Consider the following 19,779-nt stretch of genomic DNA (forward strand, 5'->3'; position numbering starts at 1 on the left):
GCCAAACCACACATGGTTCCCAACCCATATCTCCACAGATGGCCAGGTTTGGAGTCAGTTTGTGAAGACCAAGAAAGCAGCGGATTGCTCTGTTCTGAACATTGTTACAATTAGTATCTCACTATAGAGGTCCTGTCTGTCTACGAATGGTTTACCTTCAGACAGAAAAACAGAGGAGATTTGCCCTCTCCATTAGCCCCTGGTTAAATTCCCATGTAGAGAGTTTGCGTGTGTTCGCATGTGTGTGCACGAGGCAGACCGGGACAGCTCATAGACTACAGGCTATGGAGGAGAAGGTGTGTGTCGGTCAGTGCAGGTGTTCATTGTTAGAAGTCTGTAAGAAGCTGACTCTGTGTCCCAAATGGTACTCTATTCCCAATATAGTGCACCATTTTGAACTAGGGCCCATTGCCAAGTAGTGCACTTTATAGGGAATAGAGTGCCATTCGAGATGCAACTTGAGTCTCTGCATGGCAGCAGCTGCCTGCCGAAGTCACACAGACCGGGTCAGGATGTCCGCCCCAACCCTGACACGGCCTTCACACGCACAGATACATGCACACACACAGCCCCATCCCTGACAGGGCCTTCACACACACAGATTGACACACACACAGATATGCTGAGAAAAAGAGCTATGGGGCTCCAACCTCAGTGGGCTAGACTTTAAAGGGGAATAGGTATGAATGCTCACTCACATGGGAGCGCACACACACACACACAGTTAACACACACACACTAACCCTCTCTCCATTCCACCCTTCCTCTCGCTCTCCCCCTCGCCGTACTTCCCCCCCCTCCATCTCTCTAGAGCACTTTATGAGCGGACTGCAGAGGCAGAGCTGGACCTGAGTTTTCAGAAGGATGACATTCTGTATGTGGATGATACTCTACCAATGGGCAGCTTCGGCAGCTGGATGGTCTGGCAGCTGGATGAGAATGCACAGCGTATCCAGAGAGGACAGATCCCCAGCAAATACATGTAGGACACACACACACACTATTAAGTTATTAGCTGATACCAGTTAGTCTCTCCTTATCATTTGGGTAACTTCCGTGTGTGTGTGTGTGTGTGTGTGTGTGTGTGTGTGTGTGTGTGTGTGTGTGTGTGTGTGTGTGTGTGTGTGTGTGTGTGTGTGTGTGTAGGATGGACCAGGAGTTGTACCGACACAGTATGACAGAGCTGAAGGAAGACAAGGACAGTAAGAGTCTGTCTGCTGCCGCCAGGAGATCCTTCTTTAGGAGGAAGCACAAACACAAACGCAGCAGCTCTAAAGACGGCAAGGAACTGGTGGCCCAGGACGCCATTAGCACAGACTCCATACCATTTCTAGAGGGTGAGGACACACACACCTTTACATGGACAGAGTATGAGGCTTCGTGTGTAACGCCACCCCACGGACTGATTGTGTGTGTGTGTGTCTCCCCCTCAGACTGTGTGAGCCTGGCGTACCAGCGGGTCCAGAAGGTAGTGTGTGTTTCCTCTAGGCCGGTCGTGATCCTCGGCCCTCTCTCAGACCCCGTCAAGGACATGCTGGTTAAAGAGTCCCCCGGGAAGTTCTGCAGATGTGTCCTGGGTGAGTAAAGTACAACAGTACCACAATATAATACTGGTTGAGTAGAGTACAACATATATATATTACCACAATATAATACTAATAATACTGGTTGAGTTGAGATCAGCACTGTAATCAGATCCCTTAACTTTTTCCACATTTTGTTACATTACAACCTTACCCAATAATACTTTTTAGAATATGACGCTATAACCTTGGCACACCTGTATTTGGGAAGTTTCCCCCATTCTTCTTTGTAGATCCTCCCAACCTCTGTCAGGTTGGATGGGGAGCGTTACTGCACAGCTATTTTCAGGTCTCCCCAGAGATGTTCAATCGGGTTGAAGTACGGGCTCTGGCTGGGCCACTCAACGATATTCAGCGACTTGTCCCGAAGCCACTCCTGCTTTGTCTTGGCTGTGTGCTTCTGGTTGGTGTCCTGTTGGAAGGTGAACCTTTGCCCCAGTCTGAGGTCTTGAGCGCTCTGGAGCATCAAGGATCTCTCTGTACTTTTCTCCATTCATCTTTCCCTCGATCCTGACTACTCTCCAAGTGGGCTGACTCCAAACTCCAAGTGGGCGGTCATGTGTCTTTTTACTGAGGTGTGGCTTCTGTCTGGCCACTCTACCATAAAGGTGTAATTGGTAGAGTACTGCAGAGATGGTTGTCCTTCTGGAAGGTTCTCCTAATTCCACAGAGCTTTGCCAGAGTGACCATCTGGTTCTTGGTCACCTCCCTGACCAAGGCTCCTCTCCCTCGTTTGCTCAGTTTGGACAGGAGGCCAGCTCTAGTCTTGGTGGTTCCTAACTTCTTCCACTCTGTTCTTGGAGACATTCAATGCTACAGAAATGTTTTGGTGGCTTGACACAATCTTGTCTCTGAGCTCTATGGACAATTCCTTCAACCTCATGGCTTGGTGTTTGCTCTGACATGTACTGTGAAGTGTGGGACTTTGTATAGACAGGTGTGTGCCTTTCCAAATCCTATCTAATCAATTGAATTTACCACAAGTGAAATACAATCAAGTTGTAGAAACATCTCAAGGATGATCAGTGGAAACGGGATGCACCTGAACTCAATTTCGAGTCTCAATTCAAAGGGTCTGAATACTTATGTAAATAGTTTTTGCTTTGTCATTAAGGGCTGTTTTGTGTAGATTAATGAGGCTGTAACGTAACAAAATCTGGAAAAAGTGAAGGTCTGAATACTTTCCGAATTCACTGTAGTGCACTACTTTTGACCGCAGCCTTATGTGCCCTGTGGATTGGGTGTCATTTGGGACACATTGTCCTACATGCACTCCAAAAGAAAAGCATACATAATAATATATTATTAAATTATTGCCTATTGATGATTGCTTCTCATTTTATCGAACAGAATGGGGTTTAGACTTATAGAAATACAATCATTGAGTGTAGCCCTTCTTGTCATTTTCTATTTCTTTGGTTAGACTACTGGGTTGTATTCATTAGGGTGAACAGTCTCTGACTTCTGTCTGTGTGTTTTCCTCAGAGGTGATGAAGGCATCCCAGCAGGCTATAGAGCGCGGAGTCAAAGACTGCCTCTTCATCGACTACAAACGCAGGAGTGGCCATTTTGATGTGACCACCGTGGCCTCCATCAAGGAGATCACAGAGAAGGTACAACATCAGGGCTGATCTAGCATCAGTATCACCTTTTAGATAATAGTGAAAAAATATTGTATGAACGGGGGGGACCTGATCCAAGATAAATACTTCTATATTGTCAGATTCTCGTCTCTTTTATCAAATTAAAGTGTTCCCATTAGTTATTTCAGAATAAAGTTAGATGTGGTCAATTAAATGCTTTTTTTAATGTCACCTCAAAAGCAGTCTTCAGGTTTTTCATTTCTCACAATTTACAACATTCTGTCTTAATAGACGTCGAGTCTCTTGCATTTGATCCTTTCTGAAAGCAGCAGCAGCATCATGTTGGTCCTTTCTGAAAGCAGTAGGATCATGTTGGTCCTTTCTGAAAGCAGTAGGATCATGTTGGTCCTTTCTGAAAGCAGTAGGATCATGTTGGTCCTTTCTGAAAGCAGTAGGATCATGGTGATCCTTTCTGAAAGCAGTAGGATCATGGTGATCCTTTCTGAAAGCAGTAGGATCATGGTGATCCTTTCTGAAAGCAGTAGGATCATGGTGATCCTTTCTGAAAGCAGTAGGATCATGGTGGTCCTTTCTGAAAGCAGTAGGATCATGGTGGTCCTTTCTGAAAGCAGTAGGATCATGGTGGTCCTTTCTGAAAGCAGTAGGATCATGGTGGTCCTTTCTGAAAGCAGTAGGATCATGGTGGTCCTTTCTGAAAGCAGCAGCAGCAGGATCATGGTGGTCCTTTCTGAAAGCAGCAGCAGCAGGATCATGGTGGTCCTTTCTGAAAGCAGCAGCAGTATCATGTGGTCCTTTCTGAAAGCAGCAGCAGTATCATGGTGGTCCTTTCTGAAAGCAGCAGCAGCATCATGTTGGTCCTTTCTGAAAGCAGTAGGATCATGGTGGTCCTTTCTGAAAGCAGTAGGATCATGGTGATCCTTTCTGAAAGCAGCAGCAGCATCATGTTGGTCCTTTCTGAAAACAGCAGCAGCAACATCATGGTGGTCCTTTCTGAAAGCAGCAGCAGCATCATGTTGGTCCTTTCTGAAAACAGCAGCAGCAACATCATGGTGGTCCTTTCTGAAAGCAGCAGCAGCAACATCATGGTGGTCCTTTCTGAAAGCAGCAGCAGCAACATCATGGTGGTACTTTCTGAAAGCAGCAGCAGCAACATCATGGTGGTACTTTCTGAAAGCAGCAGCAGCAACATCATGGTGGTCCTTTCTGAAAGCAGCAGCAGCATCATGGTGGTCCTTTCTGAAAGCAGCAGCAGCATCATGTTGCTTGTCATCCCAGTTGTTGTACCTAGAACACGACTGAACTGAGATTTCCTCTTCTCCCCCTTTTAGGACTGTCACTGTCTGCTAGACATCGCCCCCCACGCCATTGAGAGGCTGCACAGCGTTCACATCTATCCTATCGTCATCTTCATCCGCTACAAAAACGCCAAGCAGATCAAGTAAGTAGCCAGATACACCCATCCTCTTCACAGATTTTCAGTGTTCTAATAATTCTAGATCTTTTAAAATGTTATGTTCCATTTTACCAGTTCCCAGGTCTGAGATGAAATAATTCCATGGAGACGAGTCTTTAATGTGTTTTGTCCATTTGTACTTTTGTGTGTGTGTGTGTGTGTGTGTGTGTGTGTGTGTGTGTGTGTGTGTGTGTGTGTGTGTGTGTGTGTGTGTGTGTGTGTGTGTGTGTGTGTGTGTGTGTGTGTGTGTGTGTGTGTGTGTGTGTGTGTGTGTGTGTGTGTGTGTGCGATGGTGCCCCGGGTGAGTAACTAACTAATTGAAGAAATGAATGGGATGTGAAGGGATTCAGCAGGAACAGTATAACACTAGCACAGTCAAATCCCCAGGCTCCTTCTTGACTACTACCACACGCACACTGACAAATCCCCTGGCTGTATCCGAATGTTATTTGATCACTTCTTCTCCTCCTTGAACAGTCGGTAATGAAACGGTTGGATAGATTTCCTCTCTACCATGAGATTCCCCCGGCAGACACATTGCCGTGCTGAATAGCTCTGTCTGACCTGTGTGTGGACATGAGTGTTTGAATGAGGGGTGTGTGTCAGTTTACATGAGGAAGATTTCACGCCAGACAACGTGCCTAGGAAGATGTTAACTTACCGGACATCCGTATGCATTCAGATCCAACCTGGCGCAGCCTTAAAAACAACCGATGACAAAAACACTATTCCTTATGTTTCGATTTGTAGCACATGCAACATTAATATTTTATTGGTCTTTACTTTCCTAAAACAGTAATTGTCCATCTCATTGTTCAACTGTCAGCGATTTTAGCACTAATTGCATCAGGGCATTTCATGCATAGATCAATAGGCTTAGGCATCCACTGTATTGTGTGTGTGTGTGTGTGCATATACAGTTGAAGTTGGAAGTTTACATACACTTAAGTTGGAGTCATTTAAAACTCGTTTTTTCAACCACTCCACAAATGTATTTTCAACAAACTAGAGTTTTGGCAAGTCGGTTAGGATATCTACTTCATGCATAACACAAGTAATTTTTCCAGTAATTTTTTATAGACAGATAATTTAACTTATAATTCACTGTATCACAATTCCAGTGGGCCAGAAGTTTACATACACTAAGTTGAGTGTGCCTTTAAACAGCTTGAAAAATTCCACAAAAATGATGTCATGGCTTTAGTAGCTTCTGATGGGCGAATTGACATCATTTGTGTCAATTGGAGGTGTACCTGTGGATGTATTTCAAGGCCTACCTTCAAACTCAGTGCCTCTTTGCTTGACATCATGGGAAAATCAAAAGAAATCAGCCAAATGTGTAGACCTCCAAGTTTGGTTCATCCTTGGGAGCAATTTCCAAACACCTGAAGGTACCACCTTCTGTACAAACAGTAGTACACAAGTGTAAACACCATGGGACCACGCAGCCGTCATACCACTCAGGAAGGAGACTCATTCTGTCTCCTAGAGATGAACGTACGTTGGTGCGAATGGTGCAAATCAATCCCAGAACAACAGCAAAGGACCTCATGAAGATGCTGGAGGAAACTGGTGCAAAAATATCTATATCCACAGTAAAATGAGTCCTATATTGACATAACCTGAAAGGGTGCTCAGCAAGGAAGAAGCCACCGCTCCAAAACCACCATTAAAAAAAGCCAGACCACGGTTTGCAACTGCACATGGGGACAAAGATCATACTTTTTGGAGAAATGTCTTCTGGTCTGATGAAACAAAAATAGAACTGTTTGACCATAATGACCGCCGTTATGATTGGAGGAAAAAGGGGGAGGCTTGCAAGCCGAAGAACACCATCCCAACGGTGAAGCACGGGGGTGGCAGCATCATGTTGTGGTGGTGCTTTGCTGAAGGAGGGACTGGTGCACTTCACAAAATAGATGGCTTCATGAGGGAGAAAAATGATGTGGATATATTGAAGCAACATCTCAAGACATCAGTGAGGAAGTTAAAGCTTGGTCGCAAATGGGTATTCCAAATGGACACTGACCCCAAGCATACTTCTGAAGTTGTGGCAACATGGCTTAAGGACAACGCAGTCAAGGTATTGGAGTGGCTATCACAAAGCCCTGACCTCAATCCCATAGAAAATGAGGAATGGGCCAAAATTCACCCAATTTATTGTGGGAGACTACCTGAAACGTTTGACCTAAGCGAAACAATTTAAAGGCAAATCTACCGAACACTCAATTAGTATATGTAAACTTTTGACCCACTGGGAATGTGATGAAAGAAGTAAAAGATTAAATAAATAATTATCTCTACTATTATTCTGACATTTCACATTCTTAAAATAAAGTGGTAATCCTAACTGATCTAAAACAGGGAATTCTGAAACTGAGTTTAAATGTATTTGGCTACGGTTTATGTAAACTTCTGACTTCAACTGTAAATGTGTGTGCGTGCGTATATTGATTTTACTGAGTTACAGATCATGTGAGAAAATCAGTCAATTTAAATAAATTCATTAGGCCCTAATCTATAGATTTCACATGACTGGAAATATAGATATGAATCTCTTGGTCACAGATACCTTTTTAAAAAATGGGCCTCACAGTGGGCCAAATTGCCTTCGATAAAATGCAATTGTGTTCAGTGTCCATAGTTTATGCCTGGCCATACCATAACCCCACCGCCACCATGGGGCTCTCTGTTTACAACGTTGACATCAGCAAACCTCTCACCCAGACACCGCCATACACATGGCGGTGAGGCTGGTTGGACGTAGTGCCAAATTCTCTAAATGATGTTGGATGCGGCTTATTGTAGAGAATTAAACATTCAATTCTCTGGCAACAGCTCTGGTGGATATTATATATATATTAAGTGTTTATATTATTAAGTGTATCTATGTGTTTACAAATCAAGTATTTAAAAAGAAAGAAGAGAAGGTTAGTCCTGGCCCCAGAGAGATGGAGATAAGCCGGCTGCATGCAATAACGACACGCATTTCTTTGTCAGATTGTTACTGCGTCTGCTATATAGATATTGACGTACAGAAGGAGGTTAATTCAAACATTTTCTCTCCATATATTTAGTATAACGATAAGCATTATATTGTTAGATTATAGGAGTAAGTCTGGTAGGCCTGAAACACTTCCTCACCTCAAGTTCAACTGTTAGTAGGAGCGCCGTCCTGTACTGCCTTCATATCATGCCTTTATATCATAGGCCTGCAGTATAATAGGCTAATAGCCACAACTTTTACAAAAGTTTCTCAACTTAATTAGAGTAATTCAAAAGTAAGTCAAGCCATTGTTTATAGGGTAAATAAGAGCAGGCTATTATGTTGCGGCAAACACAGCTTTACAGTTGTAACTTAATTTGGCCAAAGAAAATGGCTGGACAGAATTAAACAGAATTAAACAGCTTTTCATACATTTCCGGCTAACGGAAACCCTGGTGTGTGTGTGTGTTTTGCAGGAGTGTTAACTCGGAGTGTTGCCCACCCACACACACACACACCCTTGTGTAATCCCAAACAGCTGGAGATGCTCTTCCACTTTTTTCCCCCTCCAAACTATTTATGTAATGTCAATTGGTGTAGCCACATGTTCTGTGTGGTAATATCTGTGTGGTCCTACTGTTAGCAAGCAGCTGGCCTGTGTTAGCCAGAATGTGTTGTCATACCAAGGATCTCCAACCCTGTTCCTGGAGAGCTACTGTCCTGTAGGTTTTCACTCCAACCCTAATCTATCACACCTGATTCTAATAATTAGCTGGTTAATATGCTGAATCGGGTTAGTTACAACTGGAGTGGTAGTGAAAGGCTACAGGAGAGGGTAGCTCTCCAGGAACAGGGTTAGAGCCCTGCTATAATTTGACTTCTTTTTTTCTTACAATTTATGAGAGAAGATGATTCTGTGTTAGTAGACGATTCATTCTTGAATTGCGGTGGCATTTGCATCCATTTTTGCCACCCTTTTAAAACACTTTAAAATGGTGTTGTTTCCTCTACTACATATTTTTATGCATTGTTTAAAGATCTTAGGGCACCAAATTGGTTTGTCCCAGGACTGATGAGTAGAGTTGTAGTGACATGGGATTTAGATGTATCTATTATTTAGAATTCTACAATGTCAACAAAAGTATTTCATATATTTTACTCAGACAAACCTCTTTTCCCAGAAGTTGGCAGTCTTAGGCCCTAAAAATTGTCACACTCCAGCCACCCTAGTCAAAGACTGTTCTCTATGCTACCACATGGTAAGCGGTACCAGAGCGCCAAGTCTAGGTCCAAGAGCTTCCAACACCAAGCCATAAGACTCCTGAGCAGCTAATCAAATGGCTACCCGGACTATTTGCATAGTCACTTTACCTCTACCTACATGTACATATTATTTTAGTAAATACTTTAACTTATTTTTCTTAAAACGGCATTGTTGGTTAAGGGCTTGTAAGTAAGCATTTCACTGTAAAGGGCTACACCTGTTGTGTTTGGCACATGTGACAAATACAATTAGATTTCTACTGTGTGATGACACAAACAAGTGAAGGATTTAGGTCCACTCAAGTTATGGTATTAAGACTAAACAGGATGTGCTCTTAGGCCTACAGCTCAATGGTGGTTATACAAGGCTGCTATACTAAGCCTACTAATGATATTGATAATTACTTATTATAATGATGGTCATAATAGTAATAATAACAATAGGGAGATCAAAAAAAGAGTTATAGGCAATATTATGATGAATGAATTTTTCTGACAATTTGATAGTGTTAACAACACAATAAATGCAGTTCTAACAAAAAGTATATAGTCTTTATTACAGCAAAGATTTAAAAAAGCTGAATTTGTGAAATTGTTTTTCTAACACGTTGTGGTTGCATGAAGCTTGGTGATCACGAAATCAGTAGGCTGTTAAACAATCACAGGCAACAGAAGCAGGATCTGTCTTATTTTTATAGATATCTGTGGATGATTGATAAAGCCGGGCACAAATGACTGCCTCGCCTGGTTCACCAACTACTTCTCAGATAGAGTTCAGTGTGTCAAATCGGAGGGCCTGTTGTCCGGACCTCTGGCAGTCTCTAAAATGCAAGTAAAACTAAATGCATGCTCTTCAACTGATCTCTGCCCGGCACCCCCTCGCCCGTCTAGCATCACTACTCTGGACGGTTCTGACTAAGAATATGTGGACAACTACAAGTACCTAGGTGTCTGGTTAGACTGTAAACTCTCCTTCCAGACTCATTTTAAGAATCTCCAATCCAAAATTAAATCAAGAATCGGCATCCTATTTCGCAAAACAAAGCATCCTTCACTCATCCTGCCAAACATACCCTCGTAAAACTGACTATCCTACCGATCCTCAACTTCGGCGATGTCACTTACAAAATAGCCTCCAACACTCTACTCAGCAAATTGGATGCAGTCTATCACAGTGCCATCCGTTTTGTCTCCAAAGCCCCATATACTACCCACCACTGCGACCTATACGCTCTCGTTGGCTGACACTCGCTTCATACTCGTCGCCAAACCCACTGGCTCCAGGTCATCTGTAAGTCTTTGCTAGGTAAAACCCTGCCTTATCTCAGCTCACTAGTCTCCACAGCAACACCCATAGCATGCGCTCCAGCAGGAATATTTCACTGGTCACCCCCAAAGCCAATTCCTCCTTTGGCTGCCTTTCCTTCCTGTTCTCTGCTGCCAATGACTGGAATTAATTGCAAAAATCACTGAAGCTGGAGACTCCTATCTCCCTCACTAGCATCAGCTGTCAGAGCAGTTTACAAATCATTGCACCTGTACATAGCCCATCTGTAAATAGCCCATCCAACTACCTCATCCCCATATTGATTTTGTTTTTTTTGCTCCTTTGCACCCCAGTATCTCTACTTGCACATTCGTCTTCTGTACATCTATCACTCCAGTGTTTTAATTGCTAAATTGTAATTATTTCGCCACTATAGCCTATTTATTGCCTTACATCCCTAATCTTACCTCATTTGCACACACTGTAAATAGACTTTTCTATTCCGTTATTGACTGGACGTTTGTTTATTCCATGTGTAACTCTTTGTTGTTGTTTGTGTCACACTGCTTTGCTTTATTTGTAAATGAGAACTTGTTCTCAACTGGCCTACCTGGTTAAATAAAGGTTTAAATTATTTTTTTTAACAATTTGGCTATTGATTATGTACCTAATTTAAGTTGGTTTCCCCAATTTTCGTAGACAATTTAAGGCAAGGGCTGTTTTCTCATCTCCTCATTCTGCTGATGCCTCCGCCACATTGTTCTCAACACCAATATGCTGGTTAACTTTGCTATTATGCACATAGCAACATGGTCTAGGAAAAGCATAAGAGCGTCTGCTAAATGACTAAAATGTAAAATGCTCCAATTTAACAGAGCACTGATGTTTCAGCACCGCGGACAGCAATCGCTTGAATTTATGCCAAGGCGTGTTGAAGCTGTTCTGGCGGCTCATCGTGGCCCAAAACCCTATTAAGACACAATGTTGGCGGTTCCTTTATTTTGGCAGTTTACCTGTATGTGTTAGTAATAAGGATGTGTGTTAATACGCTTTATTGGTTTGTCTGTGTTAGTGATGAGGCTGTGTTAATACTCTATATTGATTTGTATGTGTTGGTAGTGAGGCTGTGTTAATACTCTATATTGATTTGTATGTGTTAGCGAGGCTGTGTGTTATTACTCTATATTGGTTTGTCTGTGTTGATAGTGAGGCTGTGTTAATACTCTGCGCTGGTTTTCTCTCCTCAGGGAACAGAAGGATCCAGTGTATCTGCGAGACAAGGTCTCTCAAAAACATTCCAAGGAGCAGTTTGAGGTTGCACAGAAGATAGAGCAGGAGTATAGCACATTCTTTACAGGTTGGTATTCGACTCATGTTGCACTGTCTCTGTTTCTCTTTGGCTGTGTGTGGGGGTGTGTGGATGAGCGTGTGCATACGTGTATGTGGCTTCGTGTGTCATTTTCTAACTTCGTTAACCCTGCTCTTCCTGTATCTTTCCAGGTATTGTCCAGGGCGGCTCTCTGCCCTACATTTGCACTCAGATCATAACCATAGTTGACCAGGAACAGAGTAAGGTCCTGTGGACTCCCCTTGGCTGCCCCTAGAGGGTGGAGGCCACCACTGCACCCTTCTCCCCTAGAGGGTGGAGGCCACCACTGCACCCTGTTGCACTGCGCCTCTCCACTCACAACAAACACTACAAGACCTTCCACACTATACCAATAGGTACACTACAGTAAGCTACTACACATGTAAGCTAGATATTTTTGTTATTGTTTTTAGGGTGTTGATTTGTACCTTTTTAACCAGAGCCTTTTCTTCTCTGTGTAATCTGTAGCAGGTTGGTAGAACTGACAGGCTGTTACACTTCATTTGGTCTTCGCTAAGGGTTTTAAGGTGGTGTTTCTGTAAAGCTGCATTGTAAGCAGTCTTTTACAGTTAAGACATGAGTGTGTATTGCTGTTAAATGTTCTGCTGGAATGTGTTAGACCCCCCTGACCCAGAATCAGCCCTTAAATCAAACCTGTGTATCAAATGACATCACCCTGTTTTACACACCCCATTCAATGACTGACAACTAATAATGTGGAATAATAATAACTGTGTGTGCGTATGAATCGTGTGTACGAGAGAGAGAGTAATATTATTGATGAATTGTAATGACTTTGTTGGTTGGATTGAAACATGGTCTTTGATATTGGTATGAAGTTGACGCCATAGAAACGTTACCTGTAGAACAGACAAACCTCTCCAAGCGATATGTCTTATCGGTCTTCTGTCAAAAATGTTTTATCCAAAAGGCGATTTTGAAAGGGTCAAATCAAACAATATTTTACAGTTTTCAATCATACCAAACTTCGGTGTGCATCACGTGTGTAACTGTGTCAAATTAAATTGTGTGTCTATAGCAAAGCAAAAGCCATGAAAATCACACATGGCAGTAGCGAATGGTGTCTGGTCTATTCGTTGCGTTTCTATGGTTACTGCACGTGAGTGGACAGTTTACGGGCTTATCGGAAGTGCCTTCCGTCGGAGACAGGCCCCCATTCCTTACCCTTTCCGATCTGATAGAACAGAATAAGTTGAAGCAATATGGCAATAGGACCTCCCCATTGGAAGGCTAGCTGGAGCCATCACCATGCTGTTCACACCCATCTGTTACCTTCAGATCTGCAAACACCATGAAGTTAACACTAGGGTTGCAAAATTCCCTGTAGTTCCAGAAATCCCAGTTGGAGGATTCCTGGAATCGGGAGGTGAATAAGCAGGAAATCCGTAAACCAAGGATTTTATTGAAAGTTCACAGAATTTGTCAACCCAAGTTAACACTAGGTCTGCAAACAAACACTATAGGTCTGCAAACAAACACTATAGAGCAGGGCTTCCCAAACTCGGTCCTGGGGTCCAGGAATGAGACCGTACAGAGCGTATGACAATGGCAAGGCTGTGAGGGTAGGCCAGACGGTGACCACCTCAGAATACACTCCAGGGCTAGACAGACCGCTGTGTCTCCATCACATATCTATCTGTCACATATTTAAAGACAATATAGAGAATATATATATATATGTTTGTGTGAGTGTACATGCCTCACAGGGGCCTATGGACTGTAACAGTATGCAGATGAATTATTCTATAGTACATGTATTTCAACTAGTTCTCAGGCCTGTGGAAGTTCAGTAGTCATGTCTTAGCAGGTATTTGCATGTTTTACTGTTTTTGTCTTTGGTTGTCACCTTTTTTAAATGTACTCACAAACCAGAATGACACCATGGAGCAAATATATACATATATTTTTTTCTTATTCCTTAATAAAACCATTTAAATGTTAGTGATATTTTTTTTCCATTGTTATTTAATGTATTTTTGTATTTTTATCTAAGAGGCATAAACACATTCTCCTGCATCCTAATGTGCCAAAATCCAGTACGTCAGTTTGATCTTTTTTATTTCTGTTTTGCACTTGTTATTCTGTGGACCTTAACAAATGGTTCCTAGGTTTCCCAGTAGACATTATAAATAAATAGGTACTATATCATTTTTACCAACTAATTCACATTTTAAATGTATCACATTAGTTCCATACATTTCATTGATGGCCTTTTTATTCTTTAATCATCTTGATTAGAAAACAGACAGACAGAATGCTCCTCCATATTTGCATTCTTGCTGAAAAAGGGACTTAATACACAGTTTTTCAAAGGAAAATCAGATCTGAAGTTTGACTATTGGGCTGTATGATAGGCATATTAAGTACAATTGTAATGTACATTTTTTTGTAGTAGGTAGAGATGGTTTAAAATGAGGGATGCCATGTGAAATGGTTGTATTTCTAAGAAGAATGACAAGCTGCCAGGTACTGTTCTGCGGTTTTATTTTTATTTTCTTTGAAAAATGTGATATGTATCAAATGTTAAGACATGAACATTAGAATAAAAGTCATTTTCTCTATCGCAATGACATGGTTTTGTGTCAGACTCATTACTGGGGACTTACACTTGGCGAGAATATCAGCGACGTAGCTGCATTCATTTTCAGTGGAAGAAGATGCGAGGAGACACAGCGATTTAACGGTTGGCGACCAGCGAGCTAGCTACCAGTGTTCAAGGTTCCAAAGGTTTATGCACATTTCAGCGACGTGACTGCACAACAGCCAATCGGTAGAGTGCAGCTCTTGCAAGAACGCTTTGACATTGGTTGTTAGCCAAACTGCCATTTTGCTGCATGCTGTTAAGGATACACCCACCTGTGGAGATCTCCACGACTTGATCGCTGATTATCTCTGCAAGTGGGAGTCATCAGTTATTTGTGTCTCGTTATCTCTCCCTGTTCTTGAATGAGTTAGTTGGCAACCTTGTTTCATTCAGTACTAGGAAATATTAAATGTAGACCACTTAATATTGTTCAATCATCCCTTTGGAAATAGAATACAGTAGTTATTGTTCATTTTGCATTGAAAAGGCACCCAACCAGACACCACGCACAGTTACCTAAAGGGCAGCATTGGCCTCTGATGGTCTGGCAGCTGGATGAGAACGCACAGTGGATCCATAGAGGACAGATCCCCAGCAAATACATGTAAGATACACAGCACAGAGGTTTATTTTGATTTTGATATAAAGCAGGAAAATGTAGTGTTTCGCATTCTGAAATATGATGCCCCTAAAATCTGCCACCCTTCAGAGATGTACTATAATAAAAAATATATAATTTAGCTGAACGCAGCAGAGTAAACGACATGGCAGATAAAACCAACATCCATCAATTTTTCTGTGCAGAGAATGAGAAGGCAGCTGTATCTCTCTGGATCACTGTAGAGAGATACGGCTTCTCAGAAATGACAAAGCTTGCCACACATTCCTCTGCATTCAAACCGACATCCCTAACCAAGATGTAATAGTAAAGCAACAATAAACCAGGTTTTCCACTCTTGGCTGACATCACAGAGACAGGACTTTCACCTGTTCAGTCCTCTGACTCCTCTCCCATCAGTGTACAGGATGGGAAGAGAGACTGAATGTTAGAGAAAGGGTCATGTTCTTTTACTGAATGTTCTGGCCAACGGTCTTGCCAACTGTGTCATCAAATGGTCCTACACTGATCATTATAATGGATTTAACAATGGAAATGGCTAAATGTCCCCCCAAAAATTGTATTTGCATGATTATATTCCATTTGGGGAAATTACAATATTCTCATTACTGATAAACTACAGTATCTTCACTGTCAATAGATCCAAGAAACTTAGACACAACATTTCTATACAGTCCAGTACCAGAAATGCACTTTGTGCTGTGTGATTCCCCATTCCATCAAGTTAGGCAGCCTCTAACTACACCAGATCTGATTGGTGTATTGGGCTTCCAATGCTCAATGTCACTTTCTCAAAGCTGTAACTAAGGTCACATGGTCTTCTTCCCATGATGTTCAAGGAGATAACTGGCCTCCAGCTCCCTGGCCTACTCATTGGGGTGAGAGATCGTCCCATGACCCACCATACCCTCTCCCGTTTGCCAGGCCCTTGGACCAACCCTCAAGTACCGTTATCTTGCTCCCCTTTCTCCCCAAAGTGTGCACTCTTTCACTCCCTATCAAAGATTTGAAAAAATATATTATTCACAATTATGTACGCGATCAGATAGGCTGATGTATTAGCTGGAGGAAGTTTCCCACCATATTCCATAAAATAGGAACACTGTTTTTGTTGTCATGGAAAGCTTGGCACCCAAATGGAGACCAGTTTGTCTAATACGTGCACGGAATACATATTATGAACTGTGTCATTCTTCCTCAGAGCTCAACCCTCCCCTAGCCAAGCGTCACACCTCCTCAAAAAAGATGAGGGGCCTGTCATTTTCATCATACACTTCAACTATGACAGACAAAATGGAAAAAAAAATCCAGAAAATCACATTGTATGATTTTTAATTAATTTTTGCAAATTATGGTGGAAAATAAGTATTTGGTCACCTACAAACAAGCAAGATTTCTGGCTCTCACAGACCTGTAACTTCTGTCTGTGAGAGCCAGAAATCTTGCTTGTTCTTTAAGAGGCTCCTCTGTCCTCCACTCGTTACCTGTATTAATGGCACCTGTTTGAACTTGTTATCAGTATAAAAGACACCTGTCCACAACCTCAAACAGTCACACTCCAAACTCCACTATGGCCAAGACCAAAGAGCTGTCAAAGGACACCAGAAACAAAATTGTAGATCTGCACCAGGCTGGGAAGACTGAATCTGCAATAGGTAAGCAGCTTGGTTTGAAGAAATCAACTGTGGGAGCAATTATTAGGAAATGGAAGACATACAAGACAACTGATAATCTCCCTCGATCTGGGGCTCCACGCAAGATCTCACCCCGTGGGGTCAAAATGATCACAAGAACGGTGAGCAAAAATCCCAGAACCACACAGGGGGACCTAGTGAATGACCTGCAGAGAGCTGGGACCAAAGTAACAAAGCCTACCATCAGTAACACCTGCAGAGAGCTGGGACTCAAATGGACCAAAATACCAGCAACAGTGTAAAAAAGACTTACAGAAAACATTTGACCTCTGTCATTGCCAACAAAGGGTATATAACAAAGTATTGAGATAAACTTTTGTTATTGACCAAATACTTATTTTCCACCATAATTTGCAAATAAATTCAAAATAAAATTACAGGCCTCTCCCATCTTTTTAAGTGGGAGAACTGGCACAATTGGTGGCTGACTAAATACTTTTTTGCCCCCCTGTATGTAAAAATCCACGTAAAAAGACAACTACCACTAAATAAGTAAGTCACAACTGTGTCCTCTACATACAGTGCATTCGGAAAGTATTCAGTCCCCTTGACTTTTTCCACATTTTGTTTCACAGTCTTATTCTGAAATGTATAAATAAAAACAAATCTTCACACAGTACCCCATAAAAACAAAGTGAAAACAGGTTTTGAAAGTTTATGAAATGTATTAAAAATCAAAACAGAAATACCTTATTTACATAAGTATTCAGACCCTTTGCTCGTAGGAGACTCGAAATTGAGCTCAGGTGCATCCTGTTTCCATTGATCATGCTTGAGATGTTTGGAACCACCAATCTTGGTTTCATCAGACCAGAGAAACGTATTTCTCATGGCCTGAGAGTTTAGGTGCCTTTTATCAAACTCCAAGCGGGCTGTCATGTGCCTTTTACTGAGGAGTGAATACTGAATACTTTCCGAAACACATGCCGCATTCTACCAATTGGGAAGTTGGACATTTCTGAGTTTCCTAGTTCCAACTAGCACGTGAACGCAGCATAAAATCTGATTTTAAGAAGAGAAATGCTAGAAATAAGCAGGGTTTATGACTGTGGCTGTGGTAACTAGTGACGACCAGGCCATGGCAGCAGGGGCATTCAAGTAGGCAGGATTTAACACAAAGACGCACCTTGCCCAGCATTCTGGTCTCATAAACTAGATGTAACAAAGTAAATGTAAATCCGGGACACACTCAAATTAGTATGATATGTTAGGATGGTTACATAAGACAGAAGGTTACCTAAGGCATAAACAAAAGGAGGGTGGTTGGTCGGGGTGGATGTATAATGTAAACGTCTAGTAACCCAAAGGTTGCATGGTTGAATCGCTTCACGAACAACTTTAGCATTTTAGTAGATTAGCATCTTTGCTACTACTTACTACTTTTAGCTACTTTGCAAATACTTAGCATGTTAGCTAATCCTTCCCCTACAACTTTTAGCTAACCCTAATCCTAAACTTAACCCTTTAACCTAACTCCTAACCTCAACCCTACGCTGCCAGATTGTGCCATTTGTGTTTTCGCCTTTTTAAAATATATATATATATATATATTTTTTAAACCTTTATTTTACTAGGCAAGTCAGTTAAGAACAAATTCTTATTTTCAATGACGGCCTAGGAACAGCATTGTGTCAACAGTTTGTGGACTTGAAATATCTACAGCCATTTGAAAACCCTTTAATCTAACTCATAACCTTAACCAAATTTGTAACATATTGTACATTTAGCATATTCTTAATATATTGTACAAATTGCAATTAGTAACATATTGTACGTTTTGCAAATTCTTAATATATTGTACGAATTGCAATTAGTAACATATACGAATTGTAATTCGTAACATATCATATGAAATGGATGACGGACATCCACAAATGAATACATACCATACGAAACGCAACAGATCATACTAAATGGAGTGTCACGGATTTACGTACAGAATCATTTGAAATGCTCTGAGGCCAGGTTGCAGCTGCCCAGAAAGCCAGCCCAAGAAGGCTCAGGGGTCAACCCCCTTGTTTTCATTCAGGGTTGCCTACGACCTGCGGCTACACGTCTCCCTGAAACTGTTGATTGATTTAAATATTTTTGATCTGTGTGTCCTTGGTCTCATCAACCAGGGGAGGACTAGGCATCTGGCATTTCTGGCATACACCAGATCGGCTGGTCCAGTTTTAGCCCCGTGGGACTGTCAAACTTGGATTTTTGTGCAAAAAGGATCCTTATCTGGCTAAAAATGGGGGCCTCAAGGAAAAAAATGGGGTCGGTGTGTTAAAAATGCCTGGGCCAATGTTTGTCCCAGTCAGCCTCTATCATCAACACAGATCAGTTCAACAGTGTAGTTAGTATAGAATATGGTGAAAAGTAATTCAAGGCTTTGACCTCAAAGGACATAGGTAATAGGGGAGGTGTTGAGACAGTGTAGCACACTATGACCTCTGTCAAGACAATGGCACATGGTAGGCCTAGTGTACTTTCCCTGGAAGGGTAAGGTCACTGGTTCCAGTCCAAGTCCCACTCCCAGCTGTGGGTCCTCATGCGCCCTCTGTGACCGTCCTGTCCTGAGACACAGTCTTTCTAGAGGCCACTGATATATCCGTCTGTGGGTGGCACCTGTTCCTGTCTTATCCTCTGTCTAATTGTCTTCAGAATGTAAAGGATAATTGACTGGGGGCAGAATAAGGGCTTTGGCAACTGGAAACACATTATGGTGAATGATTGAAGGAGCCTCCTTCAAATGAAGATGAAAATAAGCCAATGTCAGTTACAGATAAGAGAAAATATAATTATAGTGACAGAGGCCTGTGTAGCAAAGGGAAAGTCCTATCATCAGGTTCACTTCTGAGAATTAAAATGGGGACAACTGCTGTGTTGTATGAACGCGATGGAATCATATGGTGGCTAATCTAATAACTGTCCTAAAATGGAAGCCTTGGCATTTCAAACCAAAGTTGCTGATGCATCACAGTACGAGATATTGTCGGCTGCTGTTCAAATGGACATGACAGTCACATATGGAGCTCAGAGACATGTGTCACTTTCAACGTGAATACATTAAGCCGAAAGAGCGCAATGTATTGCCCAATGCCGCGTTCAAAACCCCCTGAGAACTCGGTAAAAACAAGCTGCGACTGGGGTTTTTCTTTTTTTGAACGGTCATCCCAACTCCGAATTCCAAATCGGAAACTCGGTGGCTCCTTCTAGATCTCCGACTTTCCGACCTGACGTCACGACGTCATGACTTTATCTATTTTTTCCCCGAGTTCTCAGTGGTCTTGAAAGCACAATAGGAACTGACTGAGACAAGTGGCTGGCACTTGGTATAAACATCAGCGC

The 19,779-nt window shown here is 42.1% G+C and overlaps 1 protein-coding gene across 2 annotated transcripts in view; it reads left to right on the top strand.

Annotated features, from left to right (window-relative positions):
- LOC124041119 (disks large homolog 5-like) overlaps nt 1-14,116 on the top strand; it is a 91,964-nt gene extending 77,848 nt beyond the window's left edge. For both annotated transcript variants that reach the window (XM_046358323.1, XM_046358324.1), the window contains 7 exons: nt 812-982; nt 1,147-1,337; nt 1,434-1,577; nt 3,069-3,196; nt 4,516-4,625; nt 11,404-11,513; nt 11,657-14,116. In XM_046358323.1, the coding sequence (XP_046214279.1) occupies nt 812-982; nt 1,147-1,337; nt 1,434-1,577; nt 3,069-3,196; nt 4,516-4,625; nt 11,404-11,513; nt 11,657-11,760 (958 nt within the window). In that variant the 3' untranslated portion in view covers nt 11,761-14,116. The remainder of the gene's footprint in view (nt 1-811; nt 983-1,146; nt 1,338-1,433; nt 1,578-3,068; nt 3,197-4,515; nt 4,626-11,403; nt 11,514-11,656) is intronic.
- The last annotated feature ends 5,663 nt before the right edge of the window (nt 14,117-19,779 follow it).

This window comes from Oncorhynchus gorbuscha, linkage group LG08, assembly GCF_021184085.1.
Source record: "Oncorhynchus gorbuscha isolate QuinsamMale2020 ecotype Even-year linkage group LG08, OgorEven_v1.0, whole genome shotgun sequence".
NCBI lineage: Eukaryota > Metazoa > Chordata > Actinopteri > Salmoniformes > Salmonidae > Oncorhynchus > Oncorhynchus gorbuscha.